The sequence below is a fragment of the Muntiacus reevesi genome, chromosome 11 (assembly GCF_963930625.1).
Source record: "Muntiacus reevesi chromosome 11, mMunRee1.1, whole genome shotgun sequence".
NCBI classification, from domain to species: domain Eukaryota; kingdom Metazoa; phylum Chordata; class Mammalia; order Artiodactyla; family Cervidae; genus Muntiacus; species Muntiacus reevesi.
In genome coordinates, this window is record NC_089259.1 from 75,620,694 (window position 1) to 75,640,265 (window position 19,572).

The 19,572-nt window shown below is 42.4% G+C and overlaps 1 protein-coding gene across 1 annotated transcript in view; it reads right to left on the reverse strand.

The window, feature by feature from the left end:
- Positions 1 to 8,145: 8,145 nt before the first annotated feature.
- The window catches only part of CCDC168 (coiled-coil domain containing 168), a 35,720-nt gene continuing 24,293 nt past the window's right edge, over positions 8,146 to 19,572 (reverse strand). The window contains exons 7-13 of the mRNA XM_065901815.1: positions 18,529 to 19,328; positions 18,382 to 18,492; positions 16,620 to 18,180; positions 12,490 to 15,206; positions 11,140 to 11,238; positions 8,954 to 10,692; positions 8,146 to 8,797 (exon numbers count right to left, since the gene is read on the reverse strand). Coding sequence (XP_065757887.1) covers positions 8,146 to 8,797; positions 8,954 to 10,692; positions 11,140 to 11,238; positions 12,490 to 15,206; positions 16,620 to 18,180; positions 18,382 to 18,492; positions 18,529 to 19,328 — 7,679 coding nt within the window. The remainder of the gene's footprint in view (positions 8,798 to 8,953; positions 10,693 to 11,139; positions 11,239 to 12,489; positions 15,207 to 16,619; positions 18,181 to 18,381; positions 18,493 to 18,528; positions 19,329 to 19,572) is intronic.

The window sequence follows — 19,572 nt, forward strand, 5'->3', positions numbered from 1 at the left end:
CTGCAATGTATTTACTCCCTTTGGAAAATGATATTGCAGCAACAGGTGAGTTTTGAAGAACTGATGACATGTTAACTTCGGATGAACACAGAGCAATGCTGAGTCCTGGTAAACTTACTGAGCACGCACTCACAATCGGCTGGGATTCTTGGATGAAGGGCACACTTTCCTTTCCAGAGTTCCAGTCTATTTTTGTCAGCAAGGAGAAGTGATATGGCTTATTTTGTAATAATTCTTGTAATCCTATGATGAAATGCATGTTCTAAATCTACTAATCAGTTGGCAAAGACATAGTATTGTGCTCTTCTGGGTATTTAGAGGGAATATCTGAGTTGCTGCGAAAGCCATGGGGTGGTTTATACGTTGTGCAGAAAAATCAGAAAGAGTCCTTTGACAGTTTTTTTTTTTTAAACTAGCAAATTTATATGAAATTTATGACTCTTAAAATGAAATCAGTGAAAACATACAAATTTGGTGGTCAGTATGTTCTCCCTTAAGGGGACTATGAATTTTAGAAGAAATGGGACTTCAAGTTGTATCAAGCTATCGCTTAAAAAAAAAAAGCATTTTATTGATTGATTGATTTATCTGGCTGTGCTGGGTCTTCACTGGGCACGCAGGATCTTTAGTTGCAGTATGCAAACTCTTAGTTGCAGCATGTGGGATCCAGTTCCCTGACCAGGGATCAAACCCGGGCCCCCTGCCTTGGGAGCTCAGAGTCTTGGCCACTGGACTACCAGGGAAGTCCCCAAGTTATCACTGTTTGCTACAAGTAACAGAATTGCTCTCCCCCAACTACCCCCTCCTCCTTTTGGAGTTTTCTTGACCCCTTTCGCCCACTTCATCCACACCCCGTCTCATATCTCAGCCAACCTCCAAGACTGGTTTTTGTTTGTTTGCTTGGTTTTAGATTCCACCTGTGGGTAAGATCACATACTCGCGTCTTTTTCCATCTGACTTATTTCACTTGGGCTTCCCTGGTGGCCCAGATGATAGAGTCCACCTGCAATGCGGCAGACCCGGGTTTGATCCATGGGTCAGGAAGATCCCAGGAGAAAGAAATGGCAACCCACTCCAGTATTCTTGCCTGGAAAATCCCATGGATGGAGGAGCCTGGCGGGCTACAGTCCATGGGGGTCGCTAAGAATCGGACACAACTGAGTGACTTTACTTTCACTTTTTATTTCACTTAGTATAACACCCTCAAGTGCTATCCATGTTGTCACAAATGGCAAGATTTCATTTTTTTTAATGACTGAAATATATGTATGTATATGTATAAATATCTCACGTTTTCTTTACCCATTTATCCATCAATGGACGTTTAGGTTCTTTCCCTGTCTTGGCTATCGTGAACAATACTGCCGCAAACATAGTTTCAAAGGAGTGTTTTCATTTTCTGTGGATAAATACCCAGAAGTAGAAATGCTGGATTGTATGGTATTCCTATTTTTAAGTTCCTGAGGAAGCTCCATACTGTTTTCCATAGCTGTGCGCTGGGGAAGCCAGTATAGAATATTTTAGTGAAAGAATGGATACCTTTTAGAATGTGTGTCATGTGGATATTTTCATTTTATCACTCTAGTCATTCAATTAATTCAACAAATATTTGGGGAAGGAGCTTTCTGAGAAGGGGAATAAATAGAGCAAGGGCCCTAGGTGAATGCATATCTGGAACATTCAAGGGACAGAAAGGAGGCCAGCGTAGCTAGAGTGTAGTCAAACGAAGAGAAATATAAGATGAATTTGGAAGGTTAGTAGACAGCCAGAACATGCAGGGCCTTGGAGGTTGTTGTATGGCCTTTTCCTTCTTTGAATAAGATGGGGATTCATTGGAGGGTTTGGACAGCAGAGAATGCTTTCAATATTTTTCTGTTTTTAGTTTTCAAAAATTTTATGATGGTGTATCTTGGCATGAATTTCTTTGGGTGTATCCTGTTTGGGAATTTCTCACTGATTCTTTGGTCATTTGCATTGTTTGCTACTGAGCCCATTCAATGAGCTTTTTAATTTAATTTTTCCGGCAAAATTTTTTTATCATCTATTTCTTTTCTGTCTTCATTTTTTCATTTGTTGCAAGAGTGCTTCTAATTGTTCACTGGAGCAATTTTATGATGGCTGCTTTAAAATCTTGCACAATTCTTGTCTTTTCTCACTGAAGTGAGATGACATGCTCCTGGTTCTTGGGGGATGAGTAATGTTTTCATGTATTTTGGACATTTTTTTTTTCTAGTTCCTCTTTAAATCTTCTACCTTGGCTGTTATTAATAGTTTTCCATTTGGTGAAAGTCTGGGCAGGAGCCTCAGTTTGTGGACACTTTACCCCTGGGCTGGTAGGGAGGGGGTGGTGTGTCCACTCTTTCCTAGAGGACAGGGCATAGTCCACACTGGCAGGGGACCCAGGGGAGAGAGGAAAGGGTGTGATTTACTTGTGGTATTGATCTCAGGTGGCCTTGGCCTGCAACGGCTTGGAGCGGGGCTTGGGTTCCCAGCCAGAGCTTGAGGCTGGGTCATCCTGGAGAAAGCACCAGATCCTAGCCACTAGTCCAGTGGTCAGTGACAAGGGCCCTGGCCCTTTGGCTCTGCATAAAAGAATTCTCACAAAGACGGAAAGCAGTGAAGCAAGTTATTTATTAAGAGGAAAAAAAAGAGTATAGTATGTGTGGATAGACACACAGGCAGAGTCAGGGAGAGAGTTGTGGAGTCTTGCCCTCATAGTGGTTTTAGTTCAGTTCAGTCACTCAGCCGTATCAGATTCTTTGCAACCCCATGGACTGCAGCAAACCAGGCCTCCCTGTCCATCACCAACTCCAAAAGTTTACTCAAACTCATGTCCATCCAGTCGGTGATGCCATCCAACCATCTAGTCCTCTGTCATCCCCATCTCCTCCCACCTTCAATCTTTCCCAGCATCAGGGTCTTTTCAAATGAATCAGTTCTTCCCATCAGGTGGCCAAAGTATTGGAGTTTCAGCTTTAGCATCAATCTTTCCAATGAACACCTAGGACTGATCTCCTTTAGGATGGACTTGTTGGATCTCCTTGCAGTTCAACGGACTCTCAAGTCTTCTCCAGCACCACAGTTCAACAGCATCAATTCTTTGGTGCTCAGCTATCTTTATAGTACAACTCTCACATCCATACATGACTACTGGAAAAACCATAGCTTTAATTAGTGGTTTGAATTACTTTAATGGGGCATTTCTTCTAGGTTTCCTTTGGCCAATCATTTTGATTTGCCTGGTTCCCCAGTTCATATTTGGCATATCTCAGGATCCTCCCATAAGTGCACACACACCTCTTAACCAAGATGGATTTTATCCAAAAGGCGTCTGGGTAGAACATCCCTTGACGTAACTCCCCTTTGGCCTGCACAGAGCCTTTTCTTTCTTTCTTTAAAATTTTTTATTTATTTATTTTACTTTACAACATTGTATTGGTTTTGCCATACACTGACTTGAATCCACCACGGGTGTATGTGTATTCCCCATCCCGAACCCCCCTCCCACCTCCCTCCCCATCCCGTCCCTCTGGGTCATCCCAGTGCACCAGCCCCGAGCACCCTGTACCATGCATAGAACCTGGACTGGAGCTTCGTTCCACATATGATAATTTACATGGTTCAGTGCCATTCTCCGTATCATCCCGCCCTCTTCCTCTCCCACAGAGTCCAAAAGACTGTTCAATACACCTGTGTCTCTCTTGCTGTCTCGCATACAGGGATGTCGGTACCATCTTTCTAAATTCCATATATACGCGTTAGCATACTGCACTGGTGTTTTTCTTTCCGGCTGGCTTCACTCTGTATAATGGGCTCACGGAGCCTTTTCTGAGCATGTGCGGTCGGGGCGGCCCCTGACTTGGAGAATAAGAACGATGCGGTCTGGGCGGGTCCCAGCCACCTCGCCTTGAGGGTCCCGCTCTCTTGTCACGCAGTTTCCATCCGCAGGGAGTGGATCTGCCGTCGCTTTACCCTGGGGAGAGCCACCCGCCTCTTGCCTCAGTATCTGGAATAGGGCGGGTGCTGTCAAAAGCACTGTGTCCCGCTCAGCTTCCTCTTTGCTGGTCCCTTGGGTACAGACAGCAGTCACTTCACTTTTATTTCGTCTACTCCTTTTGTTAAGCGTTTCTCTGCGGTTCCAGACCTGTGCGCTGGGGCCTCGCGGCGTCGGTTTAACTTGTGAGGGAAATAGAGCGACATCTGCTGGACACGGCGTGAACTGCTAGCTCAAGGTACTTGACGATTATCAAATGGCGCTACATTCCTCTCTGGGAGAAGGCGATGGCACCCCACTCCGGTGTTCTCGCCTGGAGAATCCCAGGGACGGGGGAGCCCGGTGGGCTGCCGTCTATGGGGTCGCACAGAGTCGGACACGAGTGAAGCGACTTAGCAGCAGCAGCAGCAGCAGCACATTCCTATTAGGTTAATTTCTTTGTGAAGCTGAGGTTTTTAGCTGTTGCAGAAAGAAAAGCAAGTACTGCACCACAATTAATGTGGCGTGTCCAATCTGGTTCCTAAAGTTCAAAACGTTGTGTATTACCCAACAGGCAGGCACACACATCCTACTAATAAGTGTGGTTATGTAAGAATGAAATAAAAAATATTTTTTTCTTTGAATTTATATATATTTTTCCAAGCAGCTCCTAAGCTGCTAAGCTATAAATCATAATTAAGTCGTTTGAACATATGCTACTTAACACATTATTGATTGGGAGATTTTTGCAGAAACTAATGCCTGTGGCCAGCAATTTTGTTATGTAAATGAATACTGAAACACTCCAGTCAGTAATGTTTGGGTAACAAAAGATTTATTAATACATCTCTGGTCAATAAGTTGTTATAATGCGCAGAATTGTTGGCTTATCTATTTTGCCTGAGGGGTGCAGTGAAAAAAATCAGAAGCACTGAAGGCATTGAGGGAGTTTGGGAACCTCTGACTTAAGGATGAATTCCTCCTGCTTTCTGTTTCTTCCAGGTCATGAATCACGCCCTGCATGGGGTGCAGTTGTGTGCATAGAACTAGGAAATCCTCAGACCTAAGTCTTCATCTTGCTTATGACAGACACCATCTCTGCCTTGTCCTCCCCCAAGTTCCCTCATTGCCTTAAAACTCAAACCTAAGTCTCCCTGTCCCCAGTTTTCATGGCACCTGGGCTACACCGGGTCTTTAAAGCCAAGAGGAAACACGTGCCTCGGTTTCCCCAGACACTTGTTTCTAAAAGAATGCAGGCCGTTCGGGTCACCAGATTTGGCTTGGGTGTTCATCATTTTGCCAATACCTCCTCCGCATGGGTAATTCCTGACCGATGTTGTTCAGTCGCTCACTCGTGTCCAACTCTTTGCGGCCCCATGCACTGCAGCACACCAGGCTTCCTTGTCCATCACCATCTCCCGGAGCTTGCTCAGACTTGTGTCCATTGAGTCGGTGATGTCATCGAACCATCTTGTCCTCTGTCGTCCCCTTCTCCTCCCAGCTTCAATCTTTCTCAGAATCAGGGTCTTTTCAAATGAGCCGGCTCTTCACCCCAAGTGGCCCGAGTATTGGAATTTCAGCTTCAGCATCAGTCCTTCCAATGAATATTCAGGGTTGATTTCCTTTAGGATTGACTGATCTCCTTGCAGTTCAAGGGTCTCTCAAGAGTCTTCTCCAACACACAGTTCAAAAGCACCAATTTCTTCAGTGCTCAGCCTTCTCTATGGTCCAGCTCTCACATCCATAAATGACTACTGGAAAAACCATAGCTTTGACTACATGGACCTTTGTTGGCAAAGTAATCTTGCTGCTTTTTCATATGCTGTCTAGGTTTGTTGCAGCTTTTCTTCCAAGGAGCAAGCGTCTTTTAATTTCATGGCTTCAGTCACCATCTGCAGGCTGGTGGACTATAGTCCACAGGGTTGCAAAAAACAGGACATGACTGGAGCAGCTTAGCATGCATCTAACGTGTAACTGTGTAACAGCCGTGTGTGTGTGTGTGTGTAAAGTCGCTCAGTCGTGTCTGACGCTTTGCGACCCTGTGGACTGTAGCCCGCCAGGCTCCCCTGTCCATGCAACTCTCCGGGCAAGCACAGTGGAGTGGGTTGCCATGCCCTCCTCCAGGGGATCTTCCTGACCCAGGGATCGAACCCACATCCCTTATGTCTCCTGCATTGGCAGGCAGGCTCTTTACCACCAGCACCATCTGGGAAGCCCCACAACAGCCCTATAGGACGTGTAACTGTAGAAGAGCTCTATATAGAAGATAAATATACAACGGGCACATAGCGGTAACAGCTTTGTTTGGATTGCCAGCAAGTGACAGGCAATCTTCTTTTTTAAGCATTTATCTATTTTTAATTGAAGGATGCTTGCTTTACAACATTGTGTTGGTTTCTGCCATGCATCAACATGAATCAGCCATAGGTCTATGTATGTCCCCCATCTCCTGAACGTCCCTCCCAGCTCCCGCCCCCAGACAGTCTTCTGAAACACAATTTACTCTAAATGCTGCATGCTATGTAGTCTATTTAAAGACCTTTTAAGGAACAAATAGGAATTCAAAGTTAAATAATTTCAGTCTGAAATGGGGACACTATCAGCAGAATGCAAGTTATGGGAAACTCTACACAACAAACAACCTGGATTCTTCTATTTGAAAAAATTGTCAGGAAAACAAACAAACAAACAATGGAATGGGAACCATTGACATTCATGAGAGCTGGAAGTCATCTGACTAACTATTTGGTACCAAGTAATTACTGTTGCTTCTTAGACAGGAGATGGTTATTTAAAATCATCTCTCTCGTAGAGATTTGTAACATGATAAAATTACATTATCTGTGACTTGCTTCAAAACACTAATGGAGAAGTGGAGGACGCAGGTGTGCCTAGAGGTTGAAATTTTAGGGCTGAGTGAGGGGAACACAGAAGTCCATTATACTGTTGTCCTTTTTGTGCGTATGTTCAAAATTCTCTACAATCAAAAGTAGGAAAATATTTGACTTGATTGTCAAACCTGACAGACTCAGAAGATGCCAAGACCAGTATACCGATGACAGAATCTTGTCTGTGGCTGTAGGTGCGTGTCTTGGGGAGTTAATGTCTTGTTATTGTTAAACATCAAGAAGTGAAATAATTTCACTGTTTTTATTACTAAAAAAGTTCTGTGTAAGTTGTACAGAATTAGATACTTTCCTTGGTAAGAAAAAAAAACTTGAAATGTTTTATAATTTTGTATCAAGCATGCCCAAATATTCCACACACAGCAAATAATGTGTTTTAAAGAGATCAAGTAGCATTTATAATAGAGGGAGGAGCATTGTTATCGCTAGCATGAATATAATGGTGATGAGTAAAATAAAATGATCAACATTATGGAATTTTTGAGGCAAATAAAGATTTTTCCCCCCAGTGAGACCAGTATTTTATTAACATACTAGAAATAAGCCAGCACAAAGTACATTAAAAAAAATTCACCTGGTGCTAAAAATCCTGCCACCACCCACCCTCAACCTCACATATCTGGGTTTTCCCAGCAGCTCCTGGGCAGACTCGGCTTTTCCGGGCCTCCTCTAAGACCCTGGGGGTGGGGTCTGAGTCCTCAAGCCTGTTGTTGCCCCAGCTGTGGCAGATGGTGAGCAGGTCATGGAGATGCTGCGGGTTCTGCTCGCCACTGGGGATGACGACAAAGTCATCAGAGGAAACTGGGTCCTCAGAAAAGTATTTTACTCCTGTATCTTGTGATACGTGACATTGTTCAGCCCTCGCTGCTCCCTGAAACTGTCTCCCTTGAGTATCTACGTCCTCCTGCCTTTCAGGTTCTCACTTATGGGCTACACTTCCTCCAACTCACCCTGCAGTCATTGGGGTGGGCTGGGGTGGGGTGGGAAGGGGGCTTTGGCACCTGGGGGCTTCTCCTCTGGGGGATTATAAGGAGGCACAAACTAAAGAGAGCTCTCTTGCATGGCTGGACCAAACCCAAAGCCATTCGCTGTCCCAACACGCCCTCCCAGAATGGTAGATTTGTAGTACAATCTACCGTAGGGTGTCAGTTTAGAAAACACTTCACGAGGAAGCCATCTGACCTGATACGATTTTATTTTGCAAAGAATATCATCTTAGCAACCAGCTGTCCTCTCAAGATGAATCTTGAAATGGTAATATCATTTTTAATGAAGTAAGCTGAAGGACTCTAACAGCGATCCCAACAACTTTTTGGATGAGTTCCATATACTGTAAGACGTTGAAATCTTGGCCACCAGGGGAACTCTGAAGTTTCTCTTCCTTACAGTTTTTTGGGGAATAGTCCAGCGAATGGTTTGGGGTATAATCTCCAGCGAGTCTGCTGGTATACAGGCATAAAAAAATGCCTGGTTTTGTTTTTTTTCAGAATGGAAGCTGATATCCTCTTGATGAGGTTTTGCTGATGATTTGTATTTACTTGGGAAATAATCCAGTCTTTCTGATTCATAATCCCTCACATTCTTCCTTCCTGAGTGTTTCTGTTTACTCTTTGTGTAACTGTCATCACATTCCCAAGGCATGTTTTTCTTTCTAAAGAAGTCCAATTTGGCCTTCCTTCTTTCTCTGCTTTCTGAATGCCTGTGAGGTTTGCCTTGGCTTTTTGCAAGATGTAATTTAATATTGGATTCTGTTAAGGGAACTAAAGAATAATTTTTCCCGCTCACTGTAGTCTGTGAAAGCATCTCCCCATTGAAGGAAATGGAAGATGATACAGATGGTGGCTCAACGGTATTTAAGGAGCTGTGACACCACGAGTCAGGAGGCTGCATTTTGGAGGACCATCCACGTTTCTTGCTTCTGTGGGATTCATGAGATGATGGTGTCATTCTGGAGGACCATCCAGGTTTCCTGCTTCTGTGGGATTCGTGAGATGATGGTGTCATTCTGGAGGACCATCCAGGTTTCCTGCTTCTGTGGGAGTCATAAGAAGGTGGTGTAATACTGGAGGATGACCTGTGTGTCCTGCTTTTACGGGGTTCATAAGAACGGGGTGTCACAGTTGAGGAATGTTGTCGATGGCCTCTAATATGATGGGAACCCACATCTTCACTGTAAAGTGGTTTCAAACCCATTTTGACTTTCTTCTTGTAGAGATTTTCCACAGGTATGCCTTTCTGTAATTCAAATAGAATATTCTCTGCTTCCTGACTTAAATAAGGGGTGGCATCTAAAAAGATACAGTCTTCACTCTCATGTACATCAGGAGCTGAGCATTCCTCCAAGTTATCTGAATTATCGATATCTGTCTGACTGTCAGTAAAATCTTCAAAATTCTGAATTGAATGGGAACCACCTACATCCTGAGCCTTTTTCTGAATCTTTAAATCAACAGATTCATATGTATTTGTTTCTTGAAACCATACATGACATTGTTTACCTTTTTCTGGAGTCACATGAGATTTTAACTTAGAAAGAGCCATGGCATCTTTCTGCACTGTGCTGTGTTGATCACGGTCAAGGGCACACACCTGGGCAGGTGCCAAGAGATTTCTGACTAATGATGCATCTTCATGGAAACTTGGTTTTTTGAAAGGGATATGTTCTAACGGTTGTGTATCAGTGGAATGACCGCCACTTTCCCCACTGTTGTCTCCTTTTTTACATATTGCAACTGTCTGTAATTTAAGACTATGCTTGGGAAATGCAGTTGGCTTAGGGAACACCCATGCAACTGGAGAACCCAGGAGAAAACGAAAGTATTTGTATTGCAAATCAAGATCTATTTGATGAAGAGAGTTCTCCTCAAAAAGTAACAAAACTCTGTTTTTTCGTTTTGGTACTTTGACCACAGAATGAACACATTTAGATAAAGGTTTCCTTCTATCCTGAGCACTGGCCATTGTGTAAGATTCCCTTACAATTCTGGGAAAGGTTTTCATTTGAATCTCCAGTGTTTTCTTAGAAAAGTGTATGAGGAGTTTGTTTTTTTCTCCTACTGAGCAGTTCTGGAGAATATGAGGCAGTGTTTTCTCCCTAGCAGAAGTCAGTGAAGGTGCTCCACTTTCTAGCGCTTTCATCCTCTTTAACTTTGTAATGTTCACTGCCTCTTCACTGCCTCTTGAAACATTAACAATCAGTGACTTCATACAACTGACAGGAGCTGAGTCTTTTTCGTATTTGTGTTTTAGGTTAAATTCTACAGTATCAATCCCTTCCAGAGGCAAAAAGAACATTTGTTTACATCTTGGATAGAGCTTCCAACTGTTATGTTTTGAAATAGCCAATTTTTGATAAAAGCTGAACCTTTGGAAGGATCGCTTTACCACCTCTGGTATCAAATTCAGTCTTATTTCAGGTGCTTTTGACTCTAAGTGATTCGTGAGCTTAATTTTTTCTTTGCAAGTAAAATTTTCTAAAATAGGTTTTGGCTGCAATTCAGGATGTACTGTCAGGGATAGTGTACTTGGACCCCTTGTGAAAAGTTGTGAGTTCCAATAATCAGGTTTATTGTCTTTTACTTTTTCAAGGTTTTTAGGAAAAAACTTGTTTTGGATCATGTTTTTTATCTGGGATTCAAGAACATTTTTAATTGCTTCACAAAGAGGAATCATAATTCCTGCACTTGGACTATATCCCACTGTATTTCTTTCGCTACCTTTAACTTGGGGTTGAATAGGCACAGTTCCTAGAGAAGTTTCTTGTTGCTGGGCCTTTTGTATGGCTGTGTCCTGTACAGGTTCACTCTGATCCCTCTGATCCAGTGGCGAGGCACACCCCATGGTATCAAATAGTTGAGTCTCATCTTGTGGTTCTTCTACCCTTGGAGGAGAACTGTTCATATTTAGGGTACAGTTCATGTGAGTATCCACATTTTCCTTTGGATTTGTAGACATGATTAGACACCCTGCAGGAGTTTCAGAGGGTTTTGGTGCCTTTTCTTGCTGGATCATAAGCATGTCAGGTTCTTTTGCAATCTTTTCCACATTTTCCTTTGGATCTTCAGACATGATTACACACTCTGTGGGTGTTTTAATGAGTTTTGGTGACTTTTCTTGTCCAACCTTAAGGAAGTCAGGTTCTTTTACAACCCTTTCCACATTTTCCTTTGGATCTTCAGACATGATTAGACACCCTGTAGGTGTCTCAGTGGGTTTTGGTGCCTTTTCTTGCTGGATCATAAGCATGCCAGGTTCTTTAACAATCTTTCCCACATTTTCCTTTGGATCTTTAGACATGATTAGACACTCTGTAGGTGTTTCAGTGGTTTTTGGTGCCTTTTCTTGTTCAACCATAAGCAACTCAGGTTCTTTTACAATCCATTCCACATTTTCCTCTGTATCTTGAGACATGACTAGAAACTCTGTAGGTTTTTTAATGGATTTTGGTGCTTTTTCTTCTCCAACCTTAAGGAAGTCAGGTTCTTTTACAATCCACTCCACATTTTCCTCTGTATCTTGAGACATGACTAGACACTCTGTAGGTTTTTTAATGGGTTTTGGTGCCTTTTCTTGCTGGATCAAAAACATGTCAGGTTCTTTTACAATCTTTTCCACATTTTCCTTTGGATCCTCAGACATGATTAGACACCCTGTACCCATTTTAGTGGGTTTTGGTGCCTTTTCTTGTTCAACCATAAGCATGTCAGATTCTTTTATGATCCTTTCCACGTTTTCCTTTGGTTCCTTAGACATGATTAGAGACCCTGTAGGTGTTTCAGTGGGTTCTGGTGCCTTTTCTTGTTCAACCGTAAGCAAGTCAGGTTCTTTCACGATCCTTTCCACATTTTCCTTTGTATCTTCAGACATGACTAGACACTCTGTGGGTGTTTCAATGGGTTTTGGTGCCTTTTCTTGTTCAACTGTAAGCAAGTCAGGTTCTTTTATGATTCTTTCCACATTTTCTTTTGGATCTTCAGACATGACTAGACACTCTGTAGGAGTTTCAGTGAGCTTTGGTGCCTTTTCTTGCTCGATCATGAGCATGTTAAGTTCTTTTACAATCTTTTCCACATTTTCCTTTGGATCTTCAGACATGAGTAGACACTCTGTAGGTGTTTTAATGGGTTTTGGTGCCTTTTCTTCTCCAACCTTGAGCAAGTCAGGTTCATTTACAATCCTTTCCACATTTTCCTCTGGCTCCTTAGACGTGATTAGAGACCCTGTACCAGTTTCAGTGAGTTTTGGTGCCTTTTCTTGTTCAACCGTAAGCATGTCAGGTTCTTTTACGATCCTTTCCACATCCTTTGGATCTTCAGACATGAGTAGACACCCTGTACCAGTTTCAGTGAGTTTTGGTGCCTTTTCTTGTTCAACCGTAAGCATGTCAGGTTCTTTTACGATCCTTTCCACATTTTCCTTTGGATTTTCAGACATGAGTAGACACTCTGTAGGTGTTTTAATGGGTTTTGGTGCCTTTTCTTGTTCAACCATAAGCAAGTCAGGTTCTTTTACAATCCTTTCCACATTTTCCTTTGGATATTTAGACATGATTAGACATTCTGTGGGTGTTTCAATGGGTTTTGGTGCCTTTTCTTGTTTGGTCATAAGCACGTCAGCTTCTTTTATGATCCTTGAGTTATCTTGGTCTGGAACAACCCTTTCGTTTGTTTGTGGAGCTAAATTTTTATTTATTTCACTGCTGAGGTTTGCTTCTGATTTGATGTTAGGAAGTTTGTGCATTTTTTGTTTGTCCACCATGAAGGGCTGCGAATCCTGTGGAACTGTGTTTGTAAAATTCTGGTTCCCTTCTTTTACAATGCTTGAACTGTTCCTCTTCATAGTTTCACTAGTATTTGGTGATTTCTTCTGGAATTCTGAAATATGGGTTCTCTTTGCACTTTCTAGGTTTGTCTGAGATTTTACTGGTTCTTTAGTCTGAGATGGACTCACTGTGGAAATAGAAAGACTTCTGATAAATATTTCTGAGGCATCTCCTCTTCTCAAAGCTATTTTCTTTGATTTGTTAAAGTTATACTCTAATTTCTTTCGATTGCTTGGAGTACCTCGTCCCATGTTGCCTAGAATCTGTATAATTGGATGCTTTTGGATTTTCATATTTAAATATTTGGGGCTCAATTCTCTTTTCAAGTCTTCTATTGTTAATCTGCCTTTCTGGCCTCCTAATTTGGGAGAAAGAGGAATATAGGCATAAAATGAATCCAGAGCATGCTTTTGAAGCATTTTTTGTAGTTGAATGTTATGTTTTGCACTGGACACTTCTCGTTCCCTTTTATGTTTTTGCTCAGTTGGGCATCTGTTTGCCATAGGAGTGATTACCCGAGTCTCAATTTGAGGTTCGTCTGCCTTTAGAGATGCAGTGTTCAGGTTTACTGTATTGCTTGTGTCCATTTTTATGGTCTCCTCCTCCAGATTGACAATGGTGTGTTTGTACATTTCTATTCTGTCCTCTTCTAGATGGACAGCTATGTTTGTATCTATTTTTAATATCCCTTCTTTCATTTCTAACTTTTTTTGCTTCAGATTTCCAGTAGAGCCGGTGTCAGTTTCATTTTTTCTCCCCACATCTCCAGATTGAAGTGGAAAAGTCCAGGAGGAGACAGACTTCTGAAGCGATTCTAGACTGTGTGCCTCTTTATCGGGAACAAGCAACGTCTGCTCCTTTTTCCCTCTGTGGGCATCAGGCTCTGTCATGCCCATCTGTGTTCCTGGGAGCATCTGTATCCCAGGGCACGCTGTACTTTGCTTGCGCACATCTATTTCCAGTGATGTCCTCTGCTTTACATGTTGAAGTGGAATTTTCAGAGAAAGACTAGAATCCACTCTGGTCTTTTGTCCACTCCCAGACTGCAACACCACTTGCTTTTTCATGATGATTTCTTGATCTGCATTTTGGAGTGCATCTGACTCTGTGATATTCATTTCCTCAAGGGGCTCCTTTATCTGTGGTGCTAACACTTTGGGAGGGGACATTTCACTTGTTTTTCCATTGTTTTGTCTATCTTCTTCTGGCTTATCAAGTTTACACAGATCTGTAGATGCTGGAGATGCTTGTGATAAAGCTCCTTCTTGGTGGTGGACACCTTGCTTTGAAGCAGAAAATCCTTCTGAACTGACAGGGGAGCCAAGTGTGGCATATATCTCCTTGGATAGTTTCCTTGGCAGTGAAACTAGAACGTGAGGACTTATTTTATGGTTTAAGTTATTCATTATTTCTGTTTCTTTCTTCAGACTTTCAATTTTAGTGAGATCCATCATGGGGAAGGAAAGAATTGTAGCCAAAGTTCCTGGTTTGTAGTTTTCTTGCTGAGCCTCTGACCCTGCAAAGAAACCTTCTAGCCTTTTCCCACCTTTTATAGTACCATACCCTGTGACATAAAAGTCCTCCTGCTGTGAATCTGAAAGTAACTGACTCACATCTCCTTCAGATTTGACTTGTGGAGGTTCCCTCCTTTGCTGTACACTGATCACAAAGTTTGATGTCCACTGTTGCATGGCCTCTTCTGGCACTGAGCATTCTGCATTTTTAACAATATCCCTCTCACCAGCAGCTGATTCTGTAATTGCTGTTTTCTGGGTATCTGATGTTTTCTGGGTATCTGATGTTTCCTGGAGATTTTGCTGTGGATGAGAGGATCCTGTGATTCCTGGTGTGTCTTTGTCTGTTTTGCTCCCTAAATCTAAATAAAGAGGTGCAGAAGGGATAGAAATAAAAGTCCTTGTCAGGACCGTACTTGGTTCATCTTTATCTTTGTGTACTTTTCCCCCTGGTTCTTTGATAACATTCAACACAAATTTCTTTGTACTAAGGACATCCGGAATTGGTGAAATCGCTGATTTTTTGTGATGGGTCCGTAGCCTCATATCTACGTTTTTCACATCAAGCTTTTGTTCTTTCTCTGACATGCATTGTTTTCTTTTTATTACATCACCACTAATTCCCTTTGTATCTGTTCTCTTCTTTGCATCTGATAATGCTGAAATCATTCGTGGAAGTAGAGAGGGTTTTTTAATTCCAAGCTTTCCTTCATCTACTTGTGTGCCTTTATCCAATTTCGGCTTAGTTGGAGGTGTGGCAAGGTAAATATTTCTTACCACCTTACCAGGTGGTTTACCTTGAGTTTCCTGTTTCCTTTGCCCCGTCCCTCCGAGGTTCAGATACAATTCTGATCTGTGGAGCGTGTATGAAGAAGGTGATTTCTTGGACTTCAAAATTATATATTTGGTGTGTGTCACACCTCTCCTATCTACTGATTTTTCTCTGTCCCTCTCTTCTTTCTCAGGAATAGGTTGTTCCTCATTTTGAACACCTTTCCTGGAATCACCACTAATTGAATATGTATGTATCATTTGCTCTGCCTTTGATATTCTCCCCAAAACAGACCTTCTCTGTGCTAGCATTTCATCATCAACTTGTACTTCTTTATCCAACCTGAGGGCAGGGATAGATGGTGATGAAATAGAAAATTTGGTCAGGTATTGACCATCTTTTGTGATATCATCACTAATTGAATATGCATGTGCTGTTTCCTCTACATATGCTATTCTCCCCAAAACAGGCCGTCTAAGTGTGAGCATTTCATCATTGACTTGTACTTCTTTATCCAGCTTGAGGGCAGAGAGATATGGTGATGAAGCAGAAAATCTGGTCAGGTTCTGACCATCTTTTGTGGTATCACCATGAATTGAACCCCTATGTACTACTTCCCCTGCATATGAAATTCTCCCCAAGGCAGATCTTCTGCATGCTAGCATTTCATTGTCAACTTGTACTTCTTTATCTAATTTGAGGGCAGGAAGAGATGGGGATGAAGTAGAAAATTTGGTCAGGTTTTGAACATCTTTCATGGTATTACCACTCATTGTCTCTGTATGTGCTATTTCTCCTACATACGGCATTCTTCCCAAAACAGACCTTCTATGTGCTAGCATTTCATCATTGACTTGAACTTCTTTATCCAATTTGAAGGCAGAAAGAGATGGTGATGAAGCAGAAAATTTGGTCAGGTTTTGACCATCTTTCGTGATATCATCAGTAATTGAATCTGCATGTGCTATTTCCCCTGCATATGATAGTCTTCCCAAGACAGACCTCCTACGTGCTAGCATTTCATCATTGACTTGAACTTCTTTATCCAACTTGTGGGCAGAAAAAGACGGTGACAAAGCAGAAAATTTGGTCAAGTTTTCATCATTTTTTGTGATATCACCACTAATTGAATCTGTATGTGCTATTTCCCCTGCATATGGTAGTCTTCCCAAGACAGACCTTCTACATGCTAGCATTTTGTCATCAACTTGAACTTCTTTATCCAATTTGTGGGCAGGAAGAGACAGTGATGAAGCAGAAAATTTGGTCAAGTTTTGATCATTTTTTGTGGTATCACCACTAATTGAATCTGTGCGTCCTGATTCCCCTGCATATGATAGTCTTCCCAAGACAGACCTTGTATGTGCTAGCATATCATCATCAACTTGTACCTCTTTATCCAATTTGAGGGTGGGGAGAAATGGTGATGAAGTCGAAATTTTGGTCAAGTTTTGACCATCTTTCATGGTATCACCACTGATTGAATCTCTGTGTACTGTTTCCCCTGCATATGTCATTCTCCCCAAAACAGACCTTCTAAGTGCTAGCATTTCATCATTGACTTGAGCTTCTTTATCCAATTTGGGGGCAGAGCGATATGGTGATGAAGCAGAAAATTTGGTGACGTTTTGACCGTCTTTTGTGATGTCACTACTAACTGAATCTCTGTGTACTATTTCCCTTGCATATGAAATTCTCCTCAAGACAGACCTTGTATGTGTTAGCATTTCATCATCAACTTGTACTTCTTTATCCAATTTGAGGGTGGGGAGAGGTGGTGATGAGGTAGACGTTTTGGTCAGGTTTTGAACATCTTTCATGGTATTACCACTAATTGTCTCTGTATGTACTATTTTCCCTGCATTTGAAATTCTCCCCAAGACAGACCTTCTATGTGCTAGCATTTCATCATTAACTTGTACTTCTTTATCCAGTTTGAGGGCAGGAAGAGATGGGGATAAAGTAGAAGATTTGGTCGGGTTTTGAATATCTTTTGTGGTACTACCACTAATTGTCTTTGTATGTACTACTACTCCTGCGTACGACATTCTCCCCAGAGCAGATTTTCTGCATGCTAGCATTTTATCATCAACTTGTATTTCTTTATCCAACTTGAGGGCAGGGACAAATGGTGATGAAGTAGAAGATTTGGTCAGGTTTTGACCATCTTCTGTGGTATCACCACTAGTTGTGTCTGTATATAATTCCCCCCCATATGCTATTCTCCACAACATAGACCTTGTACGTGCTAGCATTTCATCATCAACTTGGACCTCTTTATCCAGTTTGAGGGCAGAGAGAGATGGGGATGAAGTGGAAGATTTGGTCAGAACCATATGTGGTTCAGCTTTACTTTCCTGCATCTCCTTCCCTTGATGTTTGGGAGATACAAAGTTTCTTCTTTCTACTCCGTCCTCTTTCTTGTTCCGGGGCAAATATTTTTCTCTGGAGGGACTGATGACAGTATCTCTCGCCATTGACTCTACATGTGCCACTTCCTCAGAACCTGACGATTTCTGGAAGTTTACTGGGGGAAAAGAGGATCTTGGTAGCATTGACATGCCCTCTTCTCTTATAGATAGGTCAGTTAGACTGTGTGTAAGTACAATAGGTGATTCCTTTGCTTTCAAATCCATGTTACGGGGGTCCACTCTACTATTCATATCCACATTTTCCTTTCTCTCCTTCTCTTCTTTCTGCAGCATGTGTTCTTTTAATATTTTTACATCTTTTGAAAGTTCCCCGTCATTGGTGTCAGCATATTGTGACGATTCCTTGGACTCTGCTTGTGGGGGAGGCAATTTTGTGATTCTTATCATGTACCTCTCTCCTTCTGGTTTATCAGATTTAAGATATGGTAGAGTCAGTAAAGAAGTACAGATGTTTTTCAATCTTGTGACTAGTTCACTGTCCTCTCTCTGTGCCATTTTCTTCTGCTTTTTAATTTTGCACTGTGATTCTTTGGCATCACATCTATGTGAAAGTGGTAATTTCTTTGCCTTCTGATGCACAGATATTGGAAGCACTCTGTCTTCATTATCTGTTTTGAGTCTAGCTTTGTTTTTAAACAAATGACCATCAAATGACTTAGCATCTGGTTTTGTGTTTAGATTGAGTGGATCATAAATTTTCAGTGGTGGAAAACAGGATTGCGTTATTCTTTCTGTATCCTTCTTTTCATTCCTGCTAGCGTCCTGTCTCAGGTAAGATGGAGAAGGTAAGGAGGCACGAGTTCCCCTCAGAACCATTCCACGGCCATCCTGCACTTCCCTCCCTTGCTCTTTGACATTCAAAGGCAGTCTGTTTCTACTGAGTAAATGTGTAAGTGGGGATGTGTGGGCTTCCACAGCTGTGATCTGGGGATGCGTTCTATCTTTCTCGTCTTTTCTTTTTACCCTGATCTCTGTCTCTTTATATGACACACGTCCGTTAGCTCTTACTGTTATATTACACGAGCTAACACCTTGACTGAAATCTGTGTATCTGATTTTCCCTGCACCTGATGACTCAAGGAGCTGAAATGGTGGAGAGAATCCCGTGACTGCAGGCAGGTGTTTGTCTTCTCTGATCTCTGCATCCAGTCTGTGGTCTGATGGAGAAGGCAAGGCAGGAGCGGTTTTTGTTGGAGTCACACCAGGGTCTCCAGGTCCCCCCTGCCCCTGTTCTGCGCTCTCCTCCGTGCTTGGCTGCGCTTTCTCTCTCCTACTCAGAGCAGCGTGCTCAGCAATGCCAAACACATGAGGAGGGCATGATGTCTCTGCCTTGAAATCTGAGCCACTGGCACGCACGGAGCCTCTCACAGCTGGTGTGTGTGCTCTGTCCCTTTCTTTTGGTGGCAGATATCGTTTTTCTTTCTTTCTGTCAGTTGACTTTGGAGGTGCTCTCTGTACTGAGGGCCGTGAGGCTTGGATCTTGAGATGTGGCACAGGATGCCTTAGGACTCCCGGACCACCTCTGTCTGCTTTTATTGTGTCAGATTTAAGATGCGTTGAAGAAGTGACAAAAGGGCAGATTTCGCTCAGAATCACAACTGCGTCCCTTCTCCCTTTCTGCTCCCTTTTCACTTGCTCCTTAACGTTCACCTGCAGTTTCTTTGCTTCGAGCATATGGAAAAGCGGGGATTTCCTTACCTTCAAAGTTAAAGACTTGAGATGCATTGGGTCTCTCTCAAAAATATTTGCTTTATCCTTTTCTTCCTGTGTCATGTATTTTGTTCTTTTTGAATCGCTTGAGATCTCACTCAGAGGTGACACTGTATATTTTAACTCCTGTGCATCTGATGACTTCCTGTGCCACAACGGCGGAAGACAGGATGTGAGAGCTCCTTGCTTCTCTTCCTCGCCTTTGTTTGATGTAAACGGAGGCAGACAAAGTCCTGTCAGAACTTCATCTAGTTCACACTTTCTTTCCTGTGCATGTCCCAGGTTTTCTCTTCTGTTTCCTGGGTCATCTCTAGTCTGGGGGCTGTGGCTCCCAGGGTTACTGGGAACATGTGGAAGTGGGAACGCCTTTGCTTTGGAACTTGTCTCTTTGGAGTACTTCATACAATTCATATTGGCTGTTTCTCCTTGATCCTCTCCTTTCTG